Source organism: Arvicanthis niloticus, chromosome 5 (assembly GCF_011762505.2).
Source record: "Arvicanthis niloticus isolate mArvNil1 chromosome 5, mArvNil1.pat.X, whole genome shotgun sequence".
Taxonomy (NCBI): domain Eukaryota; kingdom Metazoa; phylum Chordata; class Mammalia; order Rodentia; family Muridae; genus Arvicanthis; species Arvicanthis niloticus.
Genome location: NC_047662.1, coordinates 9488374 through 9512889, shown reverse-complemented (window position 1 = coordinate 9512889; position 24516 = coordinate 9488374). Strand labels below are relative to the sequence as shown.

At 38.0% G+C, this 24516-nt stretch overlaps 1 protein-coding gene across 1 annotated transcript; it reads left to right on the top strand.

The window, feature by feature from the left end:
* Positions 1-2306: 2306 nt before the first annotated feature.
* On the top strand, positions 2307-7963 carry LOC117709290 (uncharacterized). The gene is made up of 3 exons (XM_076933780.1): positions 2307-2336; positions 4736-4862; positions 6468-7963. Exons 1-3 carry the CDS (start codon positions 2307-2309, stop codon positions 7961-7963), a joined length of 1653 nt encoding a protein of 550 aa, XP_076789895.1.
* Positions 7964-24516: the final 16553 nt, after the last annotated feature.

Sequence of the window (24516 nt, the reverse complement as noted above, 5' to 3'; positions counted from 1 at the left end):
TTCTCCGTGTAGCCCTGGCTGTCCTGGAACTTACTCTGTAGACCAGGCTATCCTGGAACTCAGAAGTGCTGGGATTAAAGGCGTGTGCCACCACTGCCCAGCTCACCTCATGTTTTAAGGGTTCCTTCCCACAGCCTTTAGTGCTGTCCTGAAGGTCACAGCATTACCATTTTCCTGGCTGTATATCAGACATACTTTGCTTACTGGAATTCTGCTGTTTTTGATTATTATGTAGACATTACCCTTGGGAGGGAGACCATTCCCCAATCACACTGGCAGTGAGAACATTATAATAAAGAGGGATATGTAGTATAACATGTACATTATTATGTCAGCAAGCCTTATGCCTATAGCAACCATCAGCACTGGAGAAATTACAGGTACTACTGACCCTGCTCCATTCTATTGCTATACCAGACCTGGCAGACAGATTTTTTTTTATTTCTTTAAAATTTTATTTAGCTATAGGAATGTACTTCTGTATGGATTTATATGCATTGTATTCTGGCATCATACCAAAAAGCCCTGAAATAGTCACTAAATGCATCACACATGATTCAGGCAAAAATTGCAACTTGTCTGTTGTGTAGAAAGAATTTGACTGTGTTTCTTTTCAGAAATAACAAGTGCCCTTTACCCGTTGAGTCATCTCTCCAGCCCAGAGGTTTACATTTCTGGTACACTTTCATGATAGAGCCTGACAATAACCCAGAGTTCTATATTTTGCAAACTGAGGTAAGAATCATAAATGATATCTAGAATTTGCATTTGTATTCTTTCAGGGCTTGAAAATATCATTCCATGCTCTCCTGATTTTATTCTATAGGTAAGTATTTACTACTACTGTTTGGTATTATAATATCTCCTGTTTTGGTGGTAAGGGCTAGGACAAGAATAATGGAATAAACTTGCAGACTCTTAAAGCACTTAGATGTGAGAATAGCTAGGTATATCTGGAAATTGAGGAAGCCAATCTCCGACAGACTTTCCTAAAAAATACTACATTAGAATGCTATGTCCTTTTAGTAACCAACAGTCCCAGTGTCTGCAAACTACATATAGCTATTTAAACTTTGACTAGTGTAAAAAGATTTCATGTAACAAGTGATATTAATAACTGGAATTGTCAAAAGTACACAATAATGTCTATCCAGAAACAGGTGTGTATTGAGAAAATGTCAGTTCCAAATTCTGGTTTTTTTTTAGATTTATGTATTTTATGTATGTGAGTACACTGTTGCTATCTTCAGACACACCAGAAGAGGGCATCCGATCATTGCAGATGGTTGTGAGACATGATGTGGTTGCAGGGAATTGAACTCAGGACCTTCCTTATTTTCTGGCTTAATGTTATGACATTGAAAGCTGACTTGTTCACTTGTTTCTAGGAAATTATCATTTTCCTCATCAATTCGCATCATTTTTATATGATTTTCCACAGCAGTCCATCCATCTGCTCTTTCCAAGTGTCAATCTACTCTTGTGATGCAGGGTCATACAAAGAAACTATTCCTGTACCTGTTAAACACCAAGAAAAATATTTGACATAAGAGAACTATAAGATGAATGTAATACTTAGAAAGTGCTGCATATTTGCTGATACCATGGTCAAGAGCACTTTTCATAGTAATAATATCTCAACAGTCAGAATGAGTTCTTATGTTTTTATTGATGTGTAAACACATGTATGTACTTGTATGTATGTGCATGTGTTTGTATTTATGCCAGGAGACCCATGCGTTCATTCTTGCTTTCATGTGGAACTACAACATATTTATGAGATAGAACCTTTGTGTTCCAAGGCAACAGGACACAAATGGAAAAGACATAGACTTTATCTTCTGCATAGAGTGAACTGCAACATCATCAGAGGCTCAGATGTTTTATTCTAGTGTGATTACTAATGAAACTCCATTCATCTAGAAATCAGTCTTGGCACCCACTAGCTATCTCTCTTTGACTTTAGTCCAGGAAGATGAGTCTTCCATAATTACCCTGAGTATTAATGTGTTCTACAGCAGGTGTACATGTGTTTTATGTTTGTGCCTGGTATTTTCTAAGGTTAGAAATAGTCCTGGGGTTATAATCATATCAGAACACAAATCATCACATGCTGTCACCTCTGTAGAAATGTTGTCAAGATACAGGTATCATTTTGCTCTTAAATGTTTTTTAAATGTGGTTTAGCATTGTCTGTAATACAGTCATATTTATTTCCAATTTGAATTGTTCAATCCTTGATGTGAAATTTAAACAATTCTAATCTTTGTTCCTCACACAGCACCTAGGAGAAGCAGAACAACATAATGAGTGCTTCTCTGGTGAACACTCCGAAGGTCAGTGTTCTGTCCACATTTCTTAAAAATCCCTTTTTTATTCAATCTATTTATAAGATTACTTATCTATATGTGAAATATGATCTAAGGGCTTCTTTTCTATGATTTTTATTTTGCTCTGTGATAATAAAAATGTAATGTTTTGGGTTTTCATGTATAGAACATTGTCATATTTCTACTGGATTTTATACTGCGAGGACATAAAATTCCCATGGACTGGAGACCTGCTGGTCTCCAATGGAATCTATTAAAGATGATTCTCAAGAATATATTGATGGGTAGTTTCTACATCGGGTAAAGTTCTGTCCTTTTATATATTAGTGTGGAAGTAAGGTCTCTTGTGTCACATCAATGGTATTTCATGGATGGTTAAATTTTCAGACACAAGCTTGTGAATATGGATATGGAAATATGTTGAAATTGGCATCACTAATCAATATATGGAAGAATAGAATTTGTAGAAGTGTAACATTATAAGGGACCCAATGTGTTGAATCCTAAGAGTAAATGTATTAGCTCTCTAGAGGCACAGATGATGGATGGAAATTGTCTTTCTTTTGCCAATGATGTGATTGTGATCTGATGCAGATTTCAGTATTCTGACAACTCTTTGACATTTTATGTCACACAGTAATCATTGAAGTGTTTACACCTGAAATCTGTTTGTCTCATGAGAGATACTGCCACTGTGGTAAATTTTCAGTATGGACATGGTTATTTTCCTTTCTTTTTGGTTTCAATCTTTAGAAGTGGTGTGGTCTTCACCTTCTTATTTAACCAAATGAAATATAATTTTTAATTTTTTGTGTTCGGTTCTTTAGCAGGAAGAAAGCTTGATAGAACCTATGTTATTCTTCTTGATCCAAATTATGCATTACACAACTGAAGGGTTGTGGCAATGGTTTTATTTTTCACTAAAATACAATTTTCTTTTCGTATATGTGTTCATCTGAATATTTTTATGTACACTGAATGATACATAATGCCCCTAAAACCCTGAGTGCAGCACCAAACCCTGCTGACTGTACTCAGACATTGTAGTGAGCTGTAATATGTTTAGAAAGAATTAAATTCTGTTTCTATAGAAAGCAGCAAGTACTTTTACTTCTTAGTCATTTTTTCATGCCCCAGGTTTACATTTTTCAGGCTCATTTGTAATAGAGACAGTATAAAACCAGTGAATTACAGTTTTCATGAAGAAAGGAAGAATTGTAGATCATACTTGTCTATGCAAGCTATAATTCTAATACACAAATGGTCAAATTCTGAAGAAAATTAAATAAGGTTAAAATTAGAAGATTGAAATTTTAAATTGTTGATATTATGAGGAATAATTATTAAATACTCAAGAAGAATTGGTATAATTCTCCTTTAATATGAAAACAAAATTTGATCAAAGAAAATGATTCTGCTCTATTGGAATGCATTGCCACTTATGCCACCTGTTCAGACATACATATCTAATCAATCTGTTATGAAAGACCATATGGAACTTATGAAATTGTTATTATATGTATTGATTATACCAACTTATACAAAATATTAAATAATTTAAATGCTCTCAAAGTCTGGTTTTCTACTTTATAGTTTTGAATATATTCTCATAAAATAACTTCCCAAAGCATTTGATTTTCTGTGTCATATGGAATGTTGAATGTATGCCCTGATGCTGCAGTTCTGTTCTGTTTAAGACAAAACTCTGACATTTAGTTCATCCATTAATGCTGCATTTCACATTCTACCAGTTTGATCTAGAAAGAATGTAACATTCTACTGAGTCCTCAGATTGTTAAATAGATCTGTTGTAATACAAACAAGTGAGATGCAGCTGCACACAGGAATAAGCAAGTGTCCATATTTCAGCAAGCTGTGCATTATAAAATTTGAAGGCATGTTTCTTGTCTTTATAATTTGACAATTTATGATGTGGAACTGGGATTCTATTTGATATCAACCCTTATTTCATAAAGTTACGTTACTGCATCTAGACATCAAATGTATATATTATATTCTGTAAATGATTACTGCTTATGTAATTATGACATCATGCACTCTCAGAGAAATAGAAGGACGTCTATGAGTGTTTTACACAGTATCTACATTTTCAAATGTAGTGATTATGGCCCACCTTTCATTTGCTGCTAAAGTCTCAGTAACCAAAGGAAATTCATGAAGGTGAGAGCCTTTCTAAATGTGAGCATTACGGTAAGTCATTGTATAGATTGTCTGTGGAAGAGCAGCAGTTCAGAACTTCAGACACTTCTCCATTGCACTTTTTGAAAATGTTTGTCCTTCAATATTTTCTTCAATCATTTGTATCACAAAGTATATCTTAATTAACTCTTTTTATCAAAGAAAAGATTTTGGTCCAGTAGTAAATAGGTAATTTTCCATTCCAGGGTCCGTTAACCTTTAAGGATGTGGCTGTGGACTTCTCACTGGAGGAATGGGAATGTCTCGATTTTGCTCAGAGGGCATTGTACATGGATGTGATGTTAGAGAATTACAACAATCTATTGTTTGTTGGTAAGATTGCACCTCTTGTTCACTTCCTGATTCTTTCTTTGAATGTTCCTATTTCGTGTTTATGGAAACTCTCTGAAGTATCTACAGACCACCAAAAGAGAGAAAATCATAATTTTTCTGGTTAAAATCATCATGTTTCATCGTGTTTTCTTTCCATTTCCCTGCTTTCTTTGGAAGATTAATCAGTGTTTTATTCTCTGAGCTCTCTTCTTACCGCTAATCTTCCAGACAGGGTTTCTCTGTGTAGCCCTGGCTGAGACATCCACCTGTCTCTGCCTCCCAAGTGCTGGATTAAAGGCGTGCAGCACCACTGCCAGGCTCTATTTCTGCATATACAATAGTTGCAGTATATTAATCTTACTATTTCTTTAGTGTTCCTTCATTTAAGATTTTAGAAACTCCAAAAGGTTTCAAGTATATATAGAGCTGTTTTTATGGAGAGATATTTTATTTAGGTTTTGACAATTGTTTTAGTTCTGGGACATAATTATTTATCCTTTCATTTAGGATGCTGAAATAAAACTATTTACTGGTTTCCTTGTCAATGCCAGTTACATCATAAATTTATACCTACCAATGCTACACATTGTCACTCTGAATCAAATTGTAACCATAAAATTAGAGCTACATTGTTCAGAGATCTACTTTTTTGTATTTTATTACAGATCTATCACTTATTTGTCCTACCTTCTGCAAAGTACAATTTTCTTTCTTTTTTATTTGTTATTTTATTTACATTTCAAATGTTTTCTCCCTTCCAGGTTCCTCCTCTGTAACCCCTCATCCCCTTTACTCCCTCCTCCCTACTTCTATGAGAGTGCTCCTCCACACACACTGCAATGCCCCCTCACTGCATTAGGATTCTATGCTGGGTCACTGAGCCTTCACAGGACCAAAGGCCCCCACTCTCACTGTTGCCAGATATGGCAATCCTCTGCTACATATGTAGCTGGTGACATGAGTCCCTTCATGTGTACTCTTTGCTTGGTGATTTTGTCCTTGGGAGATCAGGGAGTCTGGTTGATTAATGTTATTACTCATCCTATGGGGTTACAAACCCATTCAGCTCCTTCAATCCATCCCCTAACTTCCCTATTGGGGTTGCCATGCTCTTAGTTCTATTGTTGGCTGCAAGCATCCATATTTATGTTGGTCAGGTGCTGGCAGAGCCTCACAGGAGACAGCAATATCAGGCTCCTGTTAGAAAGAACTTATTGGTATCAGCAATCCTGTCTTTGTTTCTTATCTGCATGTGGAATGGATCCCCAGGTGGGGCAGTGTCTGGATGACTGTCCTTCAGTCTCTGATCCACTCATTGCCAATGTATTTCCTTTAAGCAGGAGCAATTATGAGTTAATATTTTTGAGGTGGGTAGGAGGTATAATATTAAAATGAGTTTTAGAAGGCAATTATCATTTCCTATCATCTGATGTAGATCAGATTTGAGGTTCATCTAAAGATACATGTAATAATTAAAAAAAATTCTCTTAAGAGCATGAGTCCATGAGAATGTATATTTTAGCTAAAACTTCAGCCAACACTGGTTATTGAGTCACGTCATACCTATGTGAGTAATCCCTGTCATCTCTAATTGCACTTTTTCAGAAAATCATCACATATGTGGAATGTATGAGAAGGTCTTGGATCAAGACACATTGTACATTGTCCATGAGCCTGCGAATATCCAAGAGAAGTCTTCTAACTGCAATGAACTCAGCAATAGGATTCATGAATCTACCCAAAGTACACCTTATAAAACCAACCCCAGAGATGCATCTCTTCAATTCTCAAACCTAAGGACACCTAAAACTGGGAACACTGAAGAAGTTTGCAAGTATAAAGAATGTGCAAATGGTTTAAATGTGTGTTCAATCATTAGTCTCAATCAAGGAATCCACATAGGAAAGAAAGAACCCAATAGAAATACAGAATTTGCTAAGGTTTTTCTCTCGAAACATAAACCATTGGTGAAACAAAAGAATAGTGGAGTGAATCCTTACAATTGTAGTGAACTTGACAAATGCTTTACCCAGAGAGACAATCTTCAAAGTCAGCAGAGCATTTATCCAGGAAAGAAACCTCACAAATGTAGTGAATGTGAAAAGTCTTTTAAACAAAAATTCAATCTTAGGATGCATCAGAGATTTCATACACAAGGAAAACTTTACAAATGCAGTGAATGTGACAAGTGCTTTGCCCAAAAATCCCATCTTAGTAGTCATCAGCGAATTCATACTGGTGATAAACCTTATAGGTGTAGTGAATGTGACAAAGGCTTTACTGTAAAAGGCAATCTGAGAATTCATCAGAGAATTCATACAGGAGAGAAACCTTACAAATGCACTGAATGTGACAAATGCTTTACTGTAAAAAGCAATCTGAGAAGTCATCAGAGGATTCATACAGGAGAGAAACCTTACAAATGTAGTGAATGTGACAAATGCTTTACTGCATCATCAAATCTTAGTGTTCATCAGCAAATTCATTCAAGAGAGAAACCTTACAAATGTAGTGAATGTGACAAATGCTTTATTGAAAAGGTCAGACTGAGAATTCATCAGCAAATTCATACAGGAAAGAAACCTTATAGATGTAGTGAATGTGACAAATGCTTTGTTAGTCAATCCCATCTTAGTGTTCATCAGAGAATTCATACAGGAGAGAAACCTTACAAATGTAGTGAATGTGACAAATGCTTTACTCAAAAATCGCATCTTAGTATTCATCAGAGAATTCATACAGGTGCAAAACCTTACAAATGTAGTGAGTGTTCCAAATGCTTTACTGAAAAAGGAAAGCTGAGAATTCATCAGCGAACTCATACGGGAGAGAAACCTTACAGATGTAGTGAATGTGACAAATGCTTTGCCAGGCAATCCCATCTTAGAACTCATCTGAGAATGCATACAGGAGAGAAACCTTTCAAATGTAGTGAATGTGACAAATGCTTTACACAAAAAGGCAATCTGAGAAGTCATCAGAGAAGAAGTCATACGGGAGAAAAACCTTACAAATGTAGAGAATGTGAAAAATGCTTTGCCCGACCATCACATCTTAGTGCTCATCAGAGAATTCATACACGAGATAAAACTTACAAATAAGGAAGAAAAGGGGTAAGAAGAGGAGAAGAAGAAGGAGAGGAGAAGCTAGGTGATGAAAGAGAGATAGAGGGGGGAGACAGGGAGGCAGATGTTCATGTATCTCCACCAGTCAAAGATAGTTGATATATCTAGGTTGGGTAGTGGGTTACACCTCTGATTGAACAATACCAAACTTATAAAGCCTATGATTAACATTTTTTTAAAAAATGTATAAATGCAAAAAGGAAAAGGGGGCATGGGATAGGGGTTTTCTAAGGGGGGTGAATGGGGAAAGGGGATGGCATCTGAAGTGTAAATGAAAGATCTAATAAATAAAAAAAAAAACCAAATAAGGTGTTTGTGACATATGCATTACCCACAATATCAGTCTGGGAAATTATCAGAGATTTTACACAGTATAGAAACTTTATGACTGAAGTAAATGAGACAACCCTCTACTGAGAAATATCATCTTAAAATTTATTAGAGAATACTTAAAGGAGGGAAAATTTTTCAAATGTATTTAAAGTGTAAATCCTTTACTTATATCTGTTAGAATGTAACAGAGAGTTCACACGGGTGAGAAACTTAACAAATGTAATGCATGAGGATATATCTTTGACTTCATTTCAGATCAATGGAAACATCTTAAATTTTTTAGTGGGGAAAGATTTTTCTTTTGGGAAAAATGTGGCAAATATTTTACCCATTGTGTATTCTTTGTAACATTTGAGGTTCCACACTAGAGAATTAGTACAATTATGAAAAACTTGTGAAATCCTTCATCCAATGTTTAAATCTTAGATAATGTCAACTCTTTATGCTTGATGAAACTCTGAAAATGTGACAATGTAGGGAATCTTTCATTAAACTTTTCCTTATTCACTATCAAATATTACTAGATCAAGGCAAGTGTGGAATCCAGAAAAATACAGTGTTGTATAAGATTTTCATGGATAGAGCAATACTGCATTCCAAAGGGAAAATAAGCAATGTGTGTACGATAGCCCCCAAAATATGTAATAAAACGGGCAGCATTCTGTTTATTTTATTCAAATGAACAAATTCAGACAAGTTGTACATCAAAGAGAGATTTACAAACTGAGCCACAGAGACTACATGTTCTTTATCCTGTATTATACCTACAGATGTGAAGTGCATTTTGAGTATCCAGTATTCATGATTCTTATCAAATGCTGGTTTTATGTTTCAGGATAAATACTGACTATAAGTCCTTTGTGCTCAACAACTCTGTTCCCATTGTCCTGTAAATAAAGCTGAATGATTCAACAAGTTTGACTTGGTTGTTTTCAGTTTGCACTTGGGTTACTTAGATGAATATATGTTGCATCTTTCCAACAAATGTCTTTCATAAAACATATGCTGAAGACGTGAATATTTTCTGCAAACCTGTAATGTAAACGATATAGTAGTGATTATCAACAGGTTAGTAACAGCCTCTATGGAATTGGAATGTCTCTTTCATGGGTGATGCTTAAGAGCCTCTTCAAACACGTATTTCTAATGCTCTTAGAACTGAAAAATCATTCATTCAACTCCAGGTTTATCTGCCCACATACGAATAATTAAAATTGTGTGTCAGTGGTGAGCATTACAAAAGTTAGAAACACTGAATTAGAGATAATGATTGGTGTCAACTAAAATAGGGAAGATTCTGTGCAATATTTCAGGCTTATTGCCATAGTAGTACTAGGTTAAGTTAGAAAGACTTGAAACAGAAAACATGTAGAGATTCTCAGACCCTCAGAAATAAGTCTGCTTTCTCTCTTGATTTCAAGGGAGTATGAGATACAAGTCTACCAAAAAATAAATGAAAGCATGGCTTAATAGTTTTCAGGGATAACCATTCAGACTCTGTGCTTCGATTTCCATGCTAACATTTTACACATATGAGAACATACACCCTGAACAAAAACACTAAAACTCACTATTCAGGTATTATCTCCATCTTAAATTCACGTGTAAGTCTATTCATACAAATATGATCTGTAAATATTTAAGGGATTATTTTTTTGTGTAGTAGATGAGATACATGCTCACGCACAGTTTATAAATCCAAACATTCTGGAAATACATTTGGAATTGCCTTTGAAAAAAGATGCAAAAAAATCTTTACTCCAAGCTGATGCTTTACATCAGAATATTTTAACTAAATTCAAGAAGGCTCTGAAAATTATCAAAGAAAAATCAAAGGTTACAATGGAACAAATCCATATCACTGCATATTTTTCTTGATTAGAAAAATAAGGATATTGTTCCACTTGTGAGAAACTCCTCAGTGATAAACTTACATTGTTCTCAGTATTGGAATTTGTTGAAACAGGACCTCATTGTTAGTATAAAGCAGTAGAGGCCCTTTCTATCAAATGATCATAGGTAATTTCTGTCAATTGTTGTATCAGGAGTGTTGAGGCTCACACACCATGCAATTTAAAGTTGTGTGTCTAGAATATCTCTCAACTGTTTTTAAATTGCAACCAGCTGGAGAATCTCTGGTGATTCCAATTTCACATGTTCAATTGATAGACTGTTGGGAGCTGACTTTTAGCAGAAAGCAGCTATCATCTTTGCAAACATCTTGAGCCATACACCCCGACAAGAGACTTGTTTTCAACAGCTGAACACACTCTGATAAATATCTTGTTTTCCCCACATGTCTTGTTTTGTTGTTTAGTGCCCCCAGTGGTAAAGTGTCTTCAGTTGTGTTCCCCTGCTTGTGCTTAAAAATACCCAGGATTTTCTTGCAATGAGAGAGACAATAAAGGAGTAAGGACACTTGGTCACACACTCTGGTTTGTCTCCATTCTTTGGGTCTCTTCCCCTTCTTCCCCCAGTCTTTCTCTTGCTAGGCTCTGTTGTCTGATCCCCTTGGACCAGAGCACTTGGCTCCCAAGCATGGGGTAGTGCAGTCCACAACACAGTGGTCCCCAAGTGGGGAGCAGTGTGGTCCTCAACAGTTTGCATTACTATAAAATTGGACCAGGGCGGTTGTGGCAGTTGTGGCGCATGCCTTTAATCTCAGCACTTGGGAGGCAGCAACAGGTGGATTTCTGAGTTCGAGGCCAGCCTGGTCTACAGAGTGAGTTCCAGGACAGCCAACACAGAGAAACCCTATCTTGAAAAACCAAAAAAAAAAAAAAAAAAATTGGCTGAGTTTGAATGGCCTACAAATAGCAAAAAGCCAAGGAAAACAAAGAGTAATGAACACTTTGTAGTTGAGAGAATGGTTATTGACCCAGAGACTGTAGCAATGGAGGCACAGAGTAGGACTCTGGTGTGGCTTTAATGTCTCAGAGTTTCCAGAAATTGTAGCTCTCTAACTGTACTGAAATGCTGATGATAACTTCTAAAAAATCATTAAAAACTTTCTCACTTTTTCTGAGGGTAAAAGGCTGCTGGTTTAGGGAAATAACAAGTGTAGCCAACAAGAGAGCATTATGTAATATGGCCTTTGATCTATCTCAGCAGGATCTGTGTGACTCTAACTTGTTGCCTGCTTGTCTGAAGTTGGATGAAGAAAAAGGAACACATTGAAATGTGATTTAAGCATTTATTACAAAGTTGGGAAACATTTTCTATTAAAGCTATTTAGGAAGAAATGGAAAAAGATCCAAAGCAGAGGAAAGGGAAAATCTTCTCTAGGTGGGGAAAAGGAAAAAATTCTTCTCTCATCTATTTGTCTTCAGTACTTACACATCTTTCAGAGACATGATCAAATGTTACAAAGTTCATCACAAGTTCACAAAACTCAAATCATAAATAGAAATAGAAGTCTACAACAGAGAATGTTTACATGCATATCCATTAGGAGTAATTATCTGGCTAAACATCCATCACCTGCCACAGCTCCACAGGTTCAATGGAAATTAAAAACCATGACTAAGTTATTGGTGAAAATTTGATACATAAACCCAGTCAATATTTTACCTTCTGTTCTAGCACCTATAATAAATTGTTAATTCACTTTTATGACCTTTGCTTAAATGTTTTACAACCTCTCGTAATGTGTTCTGAGTAGGAGAAAGTCTGGGTACTATCTAAGAGCAATTAACTGGTAATACTTGGGAGGCTGACAGAGTGCTCAGTGCAGATTTGACTATCAGAAAAAGACCTAAGAGCAGTTCCACTATAAAAAAAGCTTAAAAATCACTCATATACTTTTAGCAATTCTTATAGGATTATCATTAAGACTTAAGAAAACATCTATTTATCTATATAGCATCACTACAAGATGGGAAATCTTACAGAGATCTGCTCAAAAGGGGTGAGCTATACCTCATGATTGTTATATATCTTTATGTTATAATAATAAGAAAAGTATATTAGTAAGAGAAATCTTTCCTAAAATGAATTCTCCTTTGCCTTGCCAGTGGGAGCGAATCAGACACATACTATATTATAATCCAAAGCAGGCCATCTCAGGAACATCCTCTATTAGTTATTACCTTGTTCCATTATGGCTCCTGACACAACTGCTCAATAAAGTAACAAGTGTCACTGTCTGGTCAGGAAAAGTTCTGAAACTGAGAAATCCATTTTCATCTGTGGACTACCTGGCACATGACAGAATTCTCCTGTAGGGTAGATAAGACTCTAGAGTGTTTTCTTGGGACTGAGATTTGATGCACTTTTCAGGTTCCCCTTATGAGATTGGGAACTTCTATCTTGGGTGTTCAGAATCCCCTGGGTTAAGAACCACATAGCACCCTAAAGGATTAAGAATGAAAGAGAGGGCCAGGTGGTGGCGGCACACAACTTTAATCCCAGCACTTGGGAGGCAGAGGCAGGCAGATTTCTGAGTTCAAGGTCAGCCTGGTCTACAGAGTGAGTTCCAGGACAGCCAGAGTTACACAGAGAAACCTCTTTCAAAAAACCAAAAAAAAAAAAAAAAAAAAAAAAAAAAAAAAAAAAAAAAAAAAAAAACCCCAAAGAAAAAAAATGTACAAGAAGAAATAAGGCTCAAAAAGATTAAACCATGCATAGTGATGTACACCTATAAATCAGTACAGAATTAGAAAGGAGGGGATGTCAGTAAATTCAAGGCCAGTTTTGCTTACAAAGGAAATTCTAGCACAACCTCCCTCTTCTGCCTCAAATCTGAGATTAGAGGTATGTACCATAACCTGGCTCATTTATGTTTTTATTTATTTAAAGACAGAGTTTCTCTGTGGTTTCTTGGCTGGTTTGAAACTATGTAAACCAGATTGATCTTGAACTCAAAGAGATCTAATAAGGAGTTTACAACAGTGCAAGTTATCCATTAGGATATCCATTAGGAACAATTACCCGGCTAAACATTTGTTACCTGTCACAGCTCCACAGGTTCCTGAAGTGTTAAAACCATAAGTATGTTATTAGTCAAGTTTTATATACATAAACTCAGTCAATATCTTTGTCTTCTCTCCTAGCACCTATAATAAATAGTTAATTCCCTTTTTCTGACATGTGTTTCTAAGTTTTACAAACAATGAGCAGTATAATGACTGGTTACTGCCTCAGAAGCGACACTGAGGTCTGGAAGAGTTCTCACTGCAGTTTTGACTATCAGAAAGAACTTAATAGTGTTACTAAAAAAGCTTAATAATTACTATAAACTTAGGAATCCTCATAGGGTCATCATAAAGGATAAAGACACCATCTACTTGTCTATAGAGTATCACTACAAGACAGTACATCTTCATAGGTATGCAGAAGTCGGCTCCCAACAGCAAACCACATTAGTAATTGCATAGACTCACATTTCCCCCCAAAGTCTTGTCCAAATTGACTGTGGTCCTGTATTTAAAATCTACATTTACTAACATTGATGTGCACAATGAACATCATCATTAATATTTGATATGCAGGCGTTACATTGTGGGTCCCATAAGTTCTAGGCTCAGATTTCTTGTCTGTTTTTCTGCAGTTTTCTGTGAAACATTTTCCTGGGTGGGGATAATGTATGTTCTTGATGGGTCATTATAAATAAAGACATCAAAACACTACAGTTTCAAAGGGGAAATGACTGTATTTAACTCTGAATTTATTGTTCAGAATGAAAGACTGTGTTTGATGTTTACTGGTTACGTGATATAAGTGTGGGGTCTCTGCAAACACTAGGTCTGGCTGAGTAACAATCCCAAAGACAAAAAGGAAATCTAGTTCACTACCACTCTGTATGTATTTCAGCAATGGTGATAGGTGCGTGGTGGGTTATTCCCAATGAAATTCTTGCAGCCCTCCGGATAAAGTGTCCCACTACAAGTGTTGACAGCTCTGAAATAAAAGGTCCCCTGGCAGTTAGAAATCAAGATATACCACAAAGCCTTATGTAACAACAAATCACACACAAGATATTTACTGAAAAACACTGAAGGGAGGCTGCCTCTGCTCAGGTGAGAATCAGAAGAGAACTGAGTGGGAGGCAGGTTTTGTATAGAGTTTCATTGCAGGGGTAGAATTTTCAGGAGGTGAAATATTAAAGTTTGCAGATTGGGGTGATTTTAAGTCCCAAGCTTGTGTAAATTCAGGGATTTCTGAGCTATTAAAACCAGGAGATAAACAATGTTTACCCTGCACACTCAGTACCTAGTGTTGGGTGAAACTTCTAGATTCTCACCCAAGAGTGGTTTATTTTAGGAATATTTAAGTACAGTATAATTTTGGAAAAATTTCTTGTTGACAATTATCTCAATCCTCTGAGCACAGCAAAGATTAAAATGTGTCTACTTCAAAAGTCTATTGCAAATTACCTGTGACTCTTTCATTAAGTTGGGTTGTAAAACTAAAGGACCTAGAGCAGGAACAAACCTGCATTGTAGTGAACCGGAGGCTATTGTTTACATGTCACATCTTCCCCAAAGCTACCTTCTATTGACTAAGAAACAGTTCCCTATGGAGTTAGAGTCTGTGATAAGCTTAATAGTCTGGGAGTTTCAAGTGTGGCCTGGCAATATATACCACAGATCACCAAGCTACTTCCTACAGCCATTCCCTCACTTTTGGTCAGAAAAGAGTGGACTTCTCTTCCATTGAAGAAAAACCACTGTGGTTTTATATTCCTGGTTTCTCTAGAGCTTATCTGTGACCACAAGGTCCTTTTACCCTCTACAACTAAAATAGATTTTCTGGATATTTTTAGTTTTTAGGATGTTAGTATTGTGGTAGTTTAAGTGGATAGACAATCAAAAGATGTTTTGTAGAATATAAATTATGTTGTTTGTATATACAAAATGTGATTACATTGCTTGACTCTATAGACATAAAATATATAAGTACTTCTGGCATAATCTCATCATTCAGAACACTGGGGCAGGTGTATTCCTCTTCATTGGATGCCAGAGTAAGCTACATCAAAGTGACATTTCAAATTGTGGGCTCCAATTTCCTCTTCTGGCCTTCATGGACACTGCACATGGGTTGAGGTACCTTTTCTTCATACTGTATGCAGGTGTATCTGTGTATGTTCAAACGTTGACTGCTATATGGGCAGAGAACTAAATGCTAGCAGGATCTTGGTATTATCATTTCAATATTTCACCAACAACCTTACATTCATAAATTCTTGTCTTTTCAAGCCTGCCCATAGATTTGAAGGTCAGGCAGCCTCTATGCCTATAGGCAATCTACTGATGTTCTGGTGATGTCTGATTGCATGTAAGACAAAACCTGGGACAAGAATTGGAAGGTGAAATTTCTGGTTAGAAAAAGTGATGCAGGGAGGAGAACACAGATGCAGGAGATTTAGCGGAAGACAGAGAAGAGAACAGATAGATGGGAACAGGAGCAGAGAGGGAAAGAGCTAGCTAGTCACATGGCAGGTTGAATAGACATAAATTTAATGATAGCTAGGAGATTGCTCCAAGGTAGGCCCTATGCTTTAAAGTCTGTAGAAATCTCCTTGCAATTATTTATAACATTGGTGTGTCTACAAAAAGCTACCATTGTACTTATGTATACACATGTGCATACAAATTATCACATTTGACAATTGTGCCTTTTGTATTTTAGTCAAATCAGATATTGAATGGTTATTTCCAATATTTTCATGACTTAATCAACCTAGCATATTTTGCAGGTGCAGATTGTAGATCAAAGACTTTGTGGTTGATTCTGAACATACATTTCACTTTGTGTAGCTTGCAAAGTTCCTTCCCATAACAAGGACACTGGGGCCTAAGGGTCAATGTTCTTGAAGGTACCTGCTTGACCTCTTCATATACAATGAATTGTGTCAGTCTTGTCCTTAGCAATGAGGATTTGCTATCAGTTTGTGAAAAACAACACCCGCTGGCCCCTAGTGGCATATGCCTTTAATCCCAGCACTTGGGAGGCAGAGGCAGGTGGATTTCTGAATTCAAGGCCAGCCTGGTCTACAGAGTGTAGTCCAGGGCAGCCAGGACTACACAGAGAAACCCTGTCTCAAAAACCAAACCAAACCAAACCAAACCAAACCAAACCAAACCAAACCAAACCAAACCAAAAAAGAATACATTCAGTTGTCAATGGCCTGAATTGTTTGAGTATTTTTATAAAGCTACTGTTGTCAACAACTCAGTTGTTGTAATCCAGTAGAGAAGACAAGATCAACTGGAACACCATGTCTTTCAGTATTCAGAGAATTCATTAGAATCACCTTCACACATTTATAAGCTGGCACTTTTCAATTTTCATTTATTTATTTATTTATTTATTTGTTTATTTATTTACAAAATTCTTACAAATAATATAGCCAGCAGAACTCCATGGAGTCTGGTTTTTTGGTGCTTTACTATGCATAATCATAGTATTTTTGCATAATCATTGGCAAAATCATAAGTGTGGCAATGGATTATGCAAAAGATCTAACATTCTAAAAGATGGAGAATTGTTCAGGATCTCACATCCAGAGTTATTGCAAGCTGAACAAATGTAAGATTTAAAACTGTGATCCTAATGTGTACTCAACTTGATGGTTTAACATACATTTCAAAGAACAGTGTAAAAACAAACATTATGTTCCTTGGATTTCTCTTGTTATCAACTTTTACAACCTAATCTGATACATAGCTACCATCCTAGTTTATGCATTTTTCCATGCCCTGCTTAGAAACTGCATGAGTATCATTTGCTGAAAACATGAAATACAGAGGCTTAAAGCAGCCTTCCAATGTGAATATATCATTATGGGTATATGTTGGTAAACATGATGTTTGCAAATATTTGTTGTTTTTATCACTTAGAGTCAGTTACCTAATCTTTTTTAAAACCCTTTTAAAGATTTATGAACACTATTCATTCCTTCTCTTTGTGAAGGTTTCCTTGATATTCCATAAACACTGCAAAGCTCTTTCTTAAGACCAGTCAGGGAGATACAAATAGACAACAGACAGATACATACAGAGTATATAGATAGCCAAATACACACAGACAGAAGGTAGAGCCACGGGGAGAGATAAGCAAGAAAGCCTTCAAATACTAACAGATTCGAACTCACTCAACAGACAGACAGAGGATGGAGGACAGAGAAACATGAAGTAAAGAATTCAGCTTTGGACTCATATTTAGTCAAATCCCTCTCAGGGACAGACTTTCATTTCTTTGCTTAACTCAAGTCAGATGCAGTGTTAATCAAGCTGTGTTTAATGTATTTACATATTTGAATCTGTAAGCTGTTAAAACCATTTCTTGCATTAACATAGTATTGGAAATAATAAAACTCACTACTATGGAAAACAAGCAGCCCTGCTATCTGAAAAGTGTCCCTAGGTGCAGAACCCTGTGCTTTAAGAACAGACCCCCAGGTCTTTGCTTGTGTTTCAGAGCTCTTACTTCCATGCTGAGCTGGAATCCATTTTAACCTGTCACAACCATCACAACAGTTACTAAACCTCAAAAGTTTCCTGAGAAATCTGGTCCTCATTATAATTGTGAAAAGAGTTGATATCCTAGATAGAATCTCTAGAGACATGGGTAATTCTGGAGTCTCCTTTCCCCAGCATATTCAGATGTGTATAGGTTTACGTAGAGAATTATAGAGAACATTCAGGGAACCATCTATGACCAATTTGCTAAACAGTGCAGTGTGTGTTGTAGTTTTATGTCTGATTTTCTTTGTTTTTTTTTATTTTTTATTGAAAATCTAGACAATTTCCAAAAGAAGTTTCTCAATTCTACCCTTCCCTACAAGCAGTAAGTAATATTGTGCCTTAACCTAACATTAGTTAAATTCATTATTTTCTTTTACTGGAGCATCCAACTCCTCTACATTTTCTTGAAGTCTGATATTCTGTCTCCCACAGGTTCTCTATGAGTTATTAGTATTCACCTTACTGCATTTTCATTTCAGGGCTTTATTTATGTATTTATTTATTTCTTCTGTTATGTATTTATTTGTTTAATTTATTCTGGTGGTTTCTAACTACTCATTGAAGTCAATTTTCATATGCTAAGTTGTTGTCCTCATTTCTTTCAGACAGTAGCTATTATTTTCTTTCCCACGAATCATTTTTTTTTCTATCCTATTTGAGTTGATTTACAAGGTTTACAAAATTTTCTCTTTGATTGTTACTCTGTGTTTTAACTTCTCTATCTTGGCTATCATGTTAATTTCCCTCCTTAGGAAATACTTATATAGCTTGTGGTTTGCAGGCATTATATAGTTTTACTTCATTTTGCGAATCTGAGCATCAGAATATAGAGGTGTAAGGGCTGTCTTTTGTGCATCTTTAGCCCAGGCAGTTAGACTCACAAAGTGAGAAGTTAGGAAGGATCACTTGTGTCTGAAGGATTCAGAACCCAGGTGCAGTGTCCTACTACATCCAGTTCTGGTCTAGACTGGCAGCAAGCTTGTAGGGAAGCTGTGCAGAGTAGGTCCTGGGCATCTAACAGCTGCAGTTGTCTGGAAAGCAGACTGAAACAGAGTTGGAGGAGTGGTTCCCGATGAGGAGGGTGGGCACACCTCTCTGATCACATGAGTTCAAGAAAAAGACAAATAAAAACAAAAGAACAATCAATCAATAAGCCACTCTATCTGTCTATCTATCTATCTATCTATCTATCTATCTATCTATCTATCTATCATTGATCATTCTGGTTTCATGAGTGTATGGTCACAAGTTTGTAGGTCATAGGATAACTTGCAGGACTTGGATATCTTCTTCCACTTAGGGGGTTTATGGCATGGAACACAGATCCCCAGAATTGTGGAGCAAGAACTTTTTCCTGAAGAGCCATCTTAAGAGACCATGTTTTGGACACTTTCCTTGACAAATGCATGTGTACAAAACACCGAAGAATCATGTGTTTGAATTTGTTCTTCATGATCAATATGTGTCATTGTGTATGTAAATATTTAAAAATCCTGAACACTAAAGTAGGTATAGTTTCAAGCATTTCAGACCTCGCACAGTGGGCCGGGAGTAGCTTTTATTGGTCAGCCTTGGCTATATGGCATACACTAGAGACTGAGTTGTTTACCCAAGTGATCTCTAACTTCTTCTAGTTCTGGAGTCTGAAGCTCAATGTTAGGCACTGGTGATCTGGCTTCTGAATATGTCTTTCTTTGCTTCTAGATAGCGACCCTCTCACAGTTTCCCACACAAACTTTGTTCTTGTACCTTGCTGAAGTTCCCTGTTTAACAGAAGAGCAATGTTACTGGAGTAGGTCCAGATCATTACCTGCTTACCTTCCTAATGGCTCTGCCTCAGATATGACTATGTGCAGTGCAGTTTATAGCTGGAAACACATGTTGGGAAAATGGGGGATTGGTTCAAGCCATGCACACCTCTCGTCCCAGTAGGGATTAGTTCTGATGCTTTGTTCATGGATCTGCTTGTTAACAAATAAGTTCCTGTTTTCCAATTGGATTTGGACTGATCAATAAAGATGATAACAGCCAATGCCTGGGTAGAAGAGGTGGGACCTTTAGGTTCCCATAGGCAGGCTAAGAGATGCAGGATGAGTTAAAAAAATACACCATGGTTCAGAGGGAGAGAGAGCCACTAGCCATGAAATTTCTGGGCCAAGGTTTCCCTGTGAAGTCCTTACTGTCCTAGAATTGGCTCTGTAGATTTTGTTGGCCTCAAACTCCAGAGATCCTGCTACGCATGCTACACTATTTCTGGCTTAATTCCTCATTCTTAATACGGGACAGAAACTGCAGCTCAGATCCTAGCCTGCAGATCATGAGGACAAACCATTTAGACACTACAGGAGTAGAATCTCCTGCACACTGGGTGGCTGTGTCCATAGACAGATGAAGTGAATAATGGCTCATCAGTCAGTGGCCTTGTTGTAATTCTAAACAGAGACTGCTATGTCCACTTCATGTCCCACTGGCATTGGCCTAGATGATGAAAGCTGGCTCCAGATGTCACAAAATATACTCAAGTGCACAGTGTTCGGAGGAACATTTCTGAAACCATTCTGCTCGTCTCTTATTTAGGCTGAAAGGCTTAGAGCAAGACAAGAGCCAGAGAGAGGACAACCTTAGGTTGTGTGAAAATGTGAATACCTTGACCATCACAGCATCTTAGAACACTTATTTTAGACAAAGTAAAAAATGTTGCAATACATGACACATAATGAACTCAGAAGAGATAGGAAAACATACAAAACAAGCAAACAGAAACACAGAGAAGTAATTTGGTGAAGTAGCATCCATCTTTCCCTTCCGCATAGGATTATGAACAGTTGCTATGCACCTGACTTTTACATTGGTCCCAGAGATTTGAATTCATTGAACTTACATTGCAATAAAATGTATCCATTGATCCAGCTTCCCAGGCCTGAGATATTTTAACATTGACCTTACTCTAGCCTGCATTGGGAAGACAAACTTCTGTCTGTCTGGCAGGTAGCCATCTATCTAGATCAGAGATAGAGGAAAAACCTAATACCTTGAGCAGTTTCCAGTGGCACATACCATATTTTATACTCAGGAGATAGAATTAGAAGGGTCAGAAGTTCAAGGATATCCTTGGCTACACTGTGAGTTCCAGGCCATCCTGGATTTTGTGAGACCATATATTATATAGTACACATGCCGGCACACTCACACACAAAAGGTACACTCCCTGTGTTGGGTCTGTACCTCCAGGTTTCTGGTGTCTCATTAGTCAAAGTGAGATAATATGAGTCCATGACTCTTGGACCTCAAGAGGACCAGTAGGCAGAAGAGGCATACATGGAAACAGAAAGTGTATGGCTTTCAGTTTCAATAGCACACTACCCAGAGCATTCCCTCCCTCTGCTCTGGAATATCTACTTTCAATAATTTAGGGGGGAGATCAGCCAAGTGCTGAGAGACAGCTCAGCCACCTCCATCGTGGCCACTTCAAGCTCTCAGGTGCTTCTCAGGGGGGATGAAGGCAGTGGTAGTGTACTGTCACCTTTTTCATAGTTAATCCTCAGTGCTACTAGTGGGGCCAACAGAGCTGGGCAACCTGAGGTTGTCACCAGATCATTGGTGGGTCTTCTGCTAGAAAGGCCTGGAAGGAGAATAGTTAGGTCTTGGGATATACTAGAGGACAGATGAATAGTAAAATGTGGGGTTCCGCAGGGATAGGTGAGAGGCAGTAACAGCCATAGTTCCTCCTGTACCTAGGAGTAATGCTCTCCTTCCTGTCTAGACTGGAAAGGTGTCAACTAGTATCAAACTTCTATGGGACACTTTGTCAAAACTTGGGCTCTCCATCTTGGTATGTTCTGTCCCACCTAGACAGTTCCCCACCCCAGGCTAGTACACACCATGGGATGGGCTTGTGGCTGATAGGTACTGGCATTGTGCTGCTCCACAGGACACAGAGTACGACAGGTCTAGACCCTTTTGGATAGAGCTTTTTTTTTTTTTTTTTTTTTCAGTATTTGAAGGAAGGATGCCCCAGCACAGCAACAGTGCTGGTGAAAGCCAATGTTAAAGGCATCTGTCATACACAACTATGGAAAAGTCACCTGAGCATCCACTATCTCCTTCCTAGGACAGAAGCTGTATCTACCTACAGCTTTACCCTAGGTCTCCCCAAACTCAGTCCAAGATGGCCATCACAGCCCTCCCCAAGATATAGGAGAAGATGAGGATATTCATGGAATTCTTAGCACATTGGATTTTGCCTCGAAAAACTCAGTTGTATCAGTCTACTAAGCCACACATGATACTCCAATACTGAGGATGGTCCCGTTCTACTCACTTTATAGGAGTATCAAAGGGTCTTTCTCCTCTTCTGCCAATTTCAGCTGCTTTATCCTTCACCAGACTTCATCCTGACTAGGATGTGAGATGCATAATGGAAACATAAAGGTCTGGGTTCAAATCCATCTCTCTCACCAGCCCTCCTCTGCCTCTACGTCCTGTTTTGGGGTGAGATAAGACAGTGACTGCCATGGCTTATGGAACTGCCCTCCTAAGTACTATAAATTTGGCACTGAAGAGCTCAGTGAATAAGGATTTAGGTACCATGTAGGGGACAGGCATCACACCTCCCTAGTTTGTGAGGAGTTCACCAGCCAAAACCTGCTAGCATTCAATATCCTTGGAGCAAGCTCTCTTCCTAAGGCTAGTTCAGTATCCTGGGCAAGCTGCCCTTAGCCTTAGGGCAGGGAGCTTATCTAACACAAAGCCAGAGCATCAGATACATTAAAGCTCTTGGTGCTATGAATTCAATACCAGTGTGGAGGGTATAGGATGGATAAGGGGATGTTCATCATGTGTAAGATGGCACAGCACCAAAATCAGCAGGTGTCACATTCTGCACACCACCCTAGTTGCAAATGTCCACTGGGATGCCCAGGAATCCTAATGCTGTCCACACTTACTTGACTTTCACTGCCTCTACAAGATTTTGAGGTCTCATCACATCTCAGGGTGTCTCACACAGGAGGCAATGGTATTCAGATTCAAAGGGTCAGGAAACAGGCCACAGATGGTAAGGAAAAAGTACCACCTTTGAGGCCAATGGGAAACCACATTTTCCTCTCATTTAGGGTAACTGTTTCAGGCTGTCCCTAGTTACCTGAGCCATGCCATCCATTGAGGAACTCCTTTGTTCCCAGCCTCCTTCCTCTCAAATATATGGCCCATACCTACTTTCAGGGAGAAATGTCCACCCAGGGGTGGTTTTTGGAGAGAGGTGGTTATAAAGAACAGAAGCAAAGCCAGTCAAAGTCCTAGATTAGTATACATCCTGAAATGCTTACACACCAGGATTTCATCCCTAATACTGCAGATTAGAGTAACCTGGGGGAAGTGTACACTCACTGCTTTGGTCCTCTTCCACACCTCTGCTCGCTTACAGACCTGGGAACTCAGCTCTGGATTTGGCGAGAGAAAAGCAGGAGGAATGATGGAGTACCTCAACCATCCTGGAGAGTCCACATGAACCCCAGGCAGGCCTCCAACTAAACATTCTTGACTCAAATTCCCAGTGCAGAGATAATATGCAGCAACATGGCTTATCCAATAGCTGGAGAAAGACTGGGAGAATAGATATGTTTCCCTCTCTGAGGAAGCCACATTCTGAAAAGAACGACCAGTTAGTTGCCAAGGAATTGAGTGATACAATACTCAATAAGAACACTTGCTGGGAATCTGGAGACCAGAGACAGGTGTCTGCATGCCACAGGATGGACATTCCAAGAGAGGACTAAGAAAGTTACCAGAGAAAGTATCTGGAACTTAAAGGGGTGATTTGAAAGGGTGGCCCTTGAGGTGAAGCCCTGCACAATTAGGAGCTTGGTTGTAAGAAACAGTCAGGATGAGACCATGGCCAGAGCACAGAGAGGGTGAGGGTGGAGCAATGCAGCTCAGAGTCTGAGAGAATTCAGGACAAGGTAGGACATACTTTTATAGGATTTCTCCTTGCTGCTGAGAGGTGAGAGGAAGCATGGACAGCAAGAGAGAAATTGTAAATTCTACAACTGTACTAAGTAAATTCTAGAGAATATACTAGCACTTAGTGCATGGAATATGTAAAAGGGAGGCAAAGTCAAGACTGAGCCCAAGGAGAACCTTGACTTTAGTAGATTTTATTAGATTCACTAGGCTGCCATTTACACAGATGAGAAGAGGGGCTACTTTGAGTTTGGGGGTAGAAACCAGGACCCTGGGTTTTAATGTGAGACTAAGACACTCTTTAAGAATTACATTTTATCGTATATATTTTGGTGACTAAAATTTTTTCACATGGGGTGAAACACTTTCAGTCTTAGGAGTTGGGAGGTCTGATCCCAAGAGGACTTACATACTGCATGTAAAGAGTGGGAAGAGTTATGTGAGAGAACAAACTCTAGTGCGAGTTTGAACTGTAGTTCTTTTCCCTCTTGCGTTTCTTTGTTTGATGTTTTATTGTCATTTTAGATGGGGTCTCACTACGAAGCATGTATGTCCTGAAAATTGCTTTTTAGACGAGGCTGATCTTCTACTAAGGGACATCTGCCTACATGTCTCTGCTACCAGTGCTGAGATCAAAAGCAAGTACACACACCCCAGGCTTCCATCTTATTTAGACCTAGGTATCCCTATGTATTCCATGCTAGCCAGGAAATAAACATCCTCCATCCTCAGCTCAGCTACCAAGTGTGAGCTGCCACCTACTAT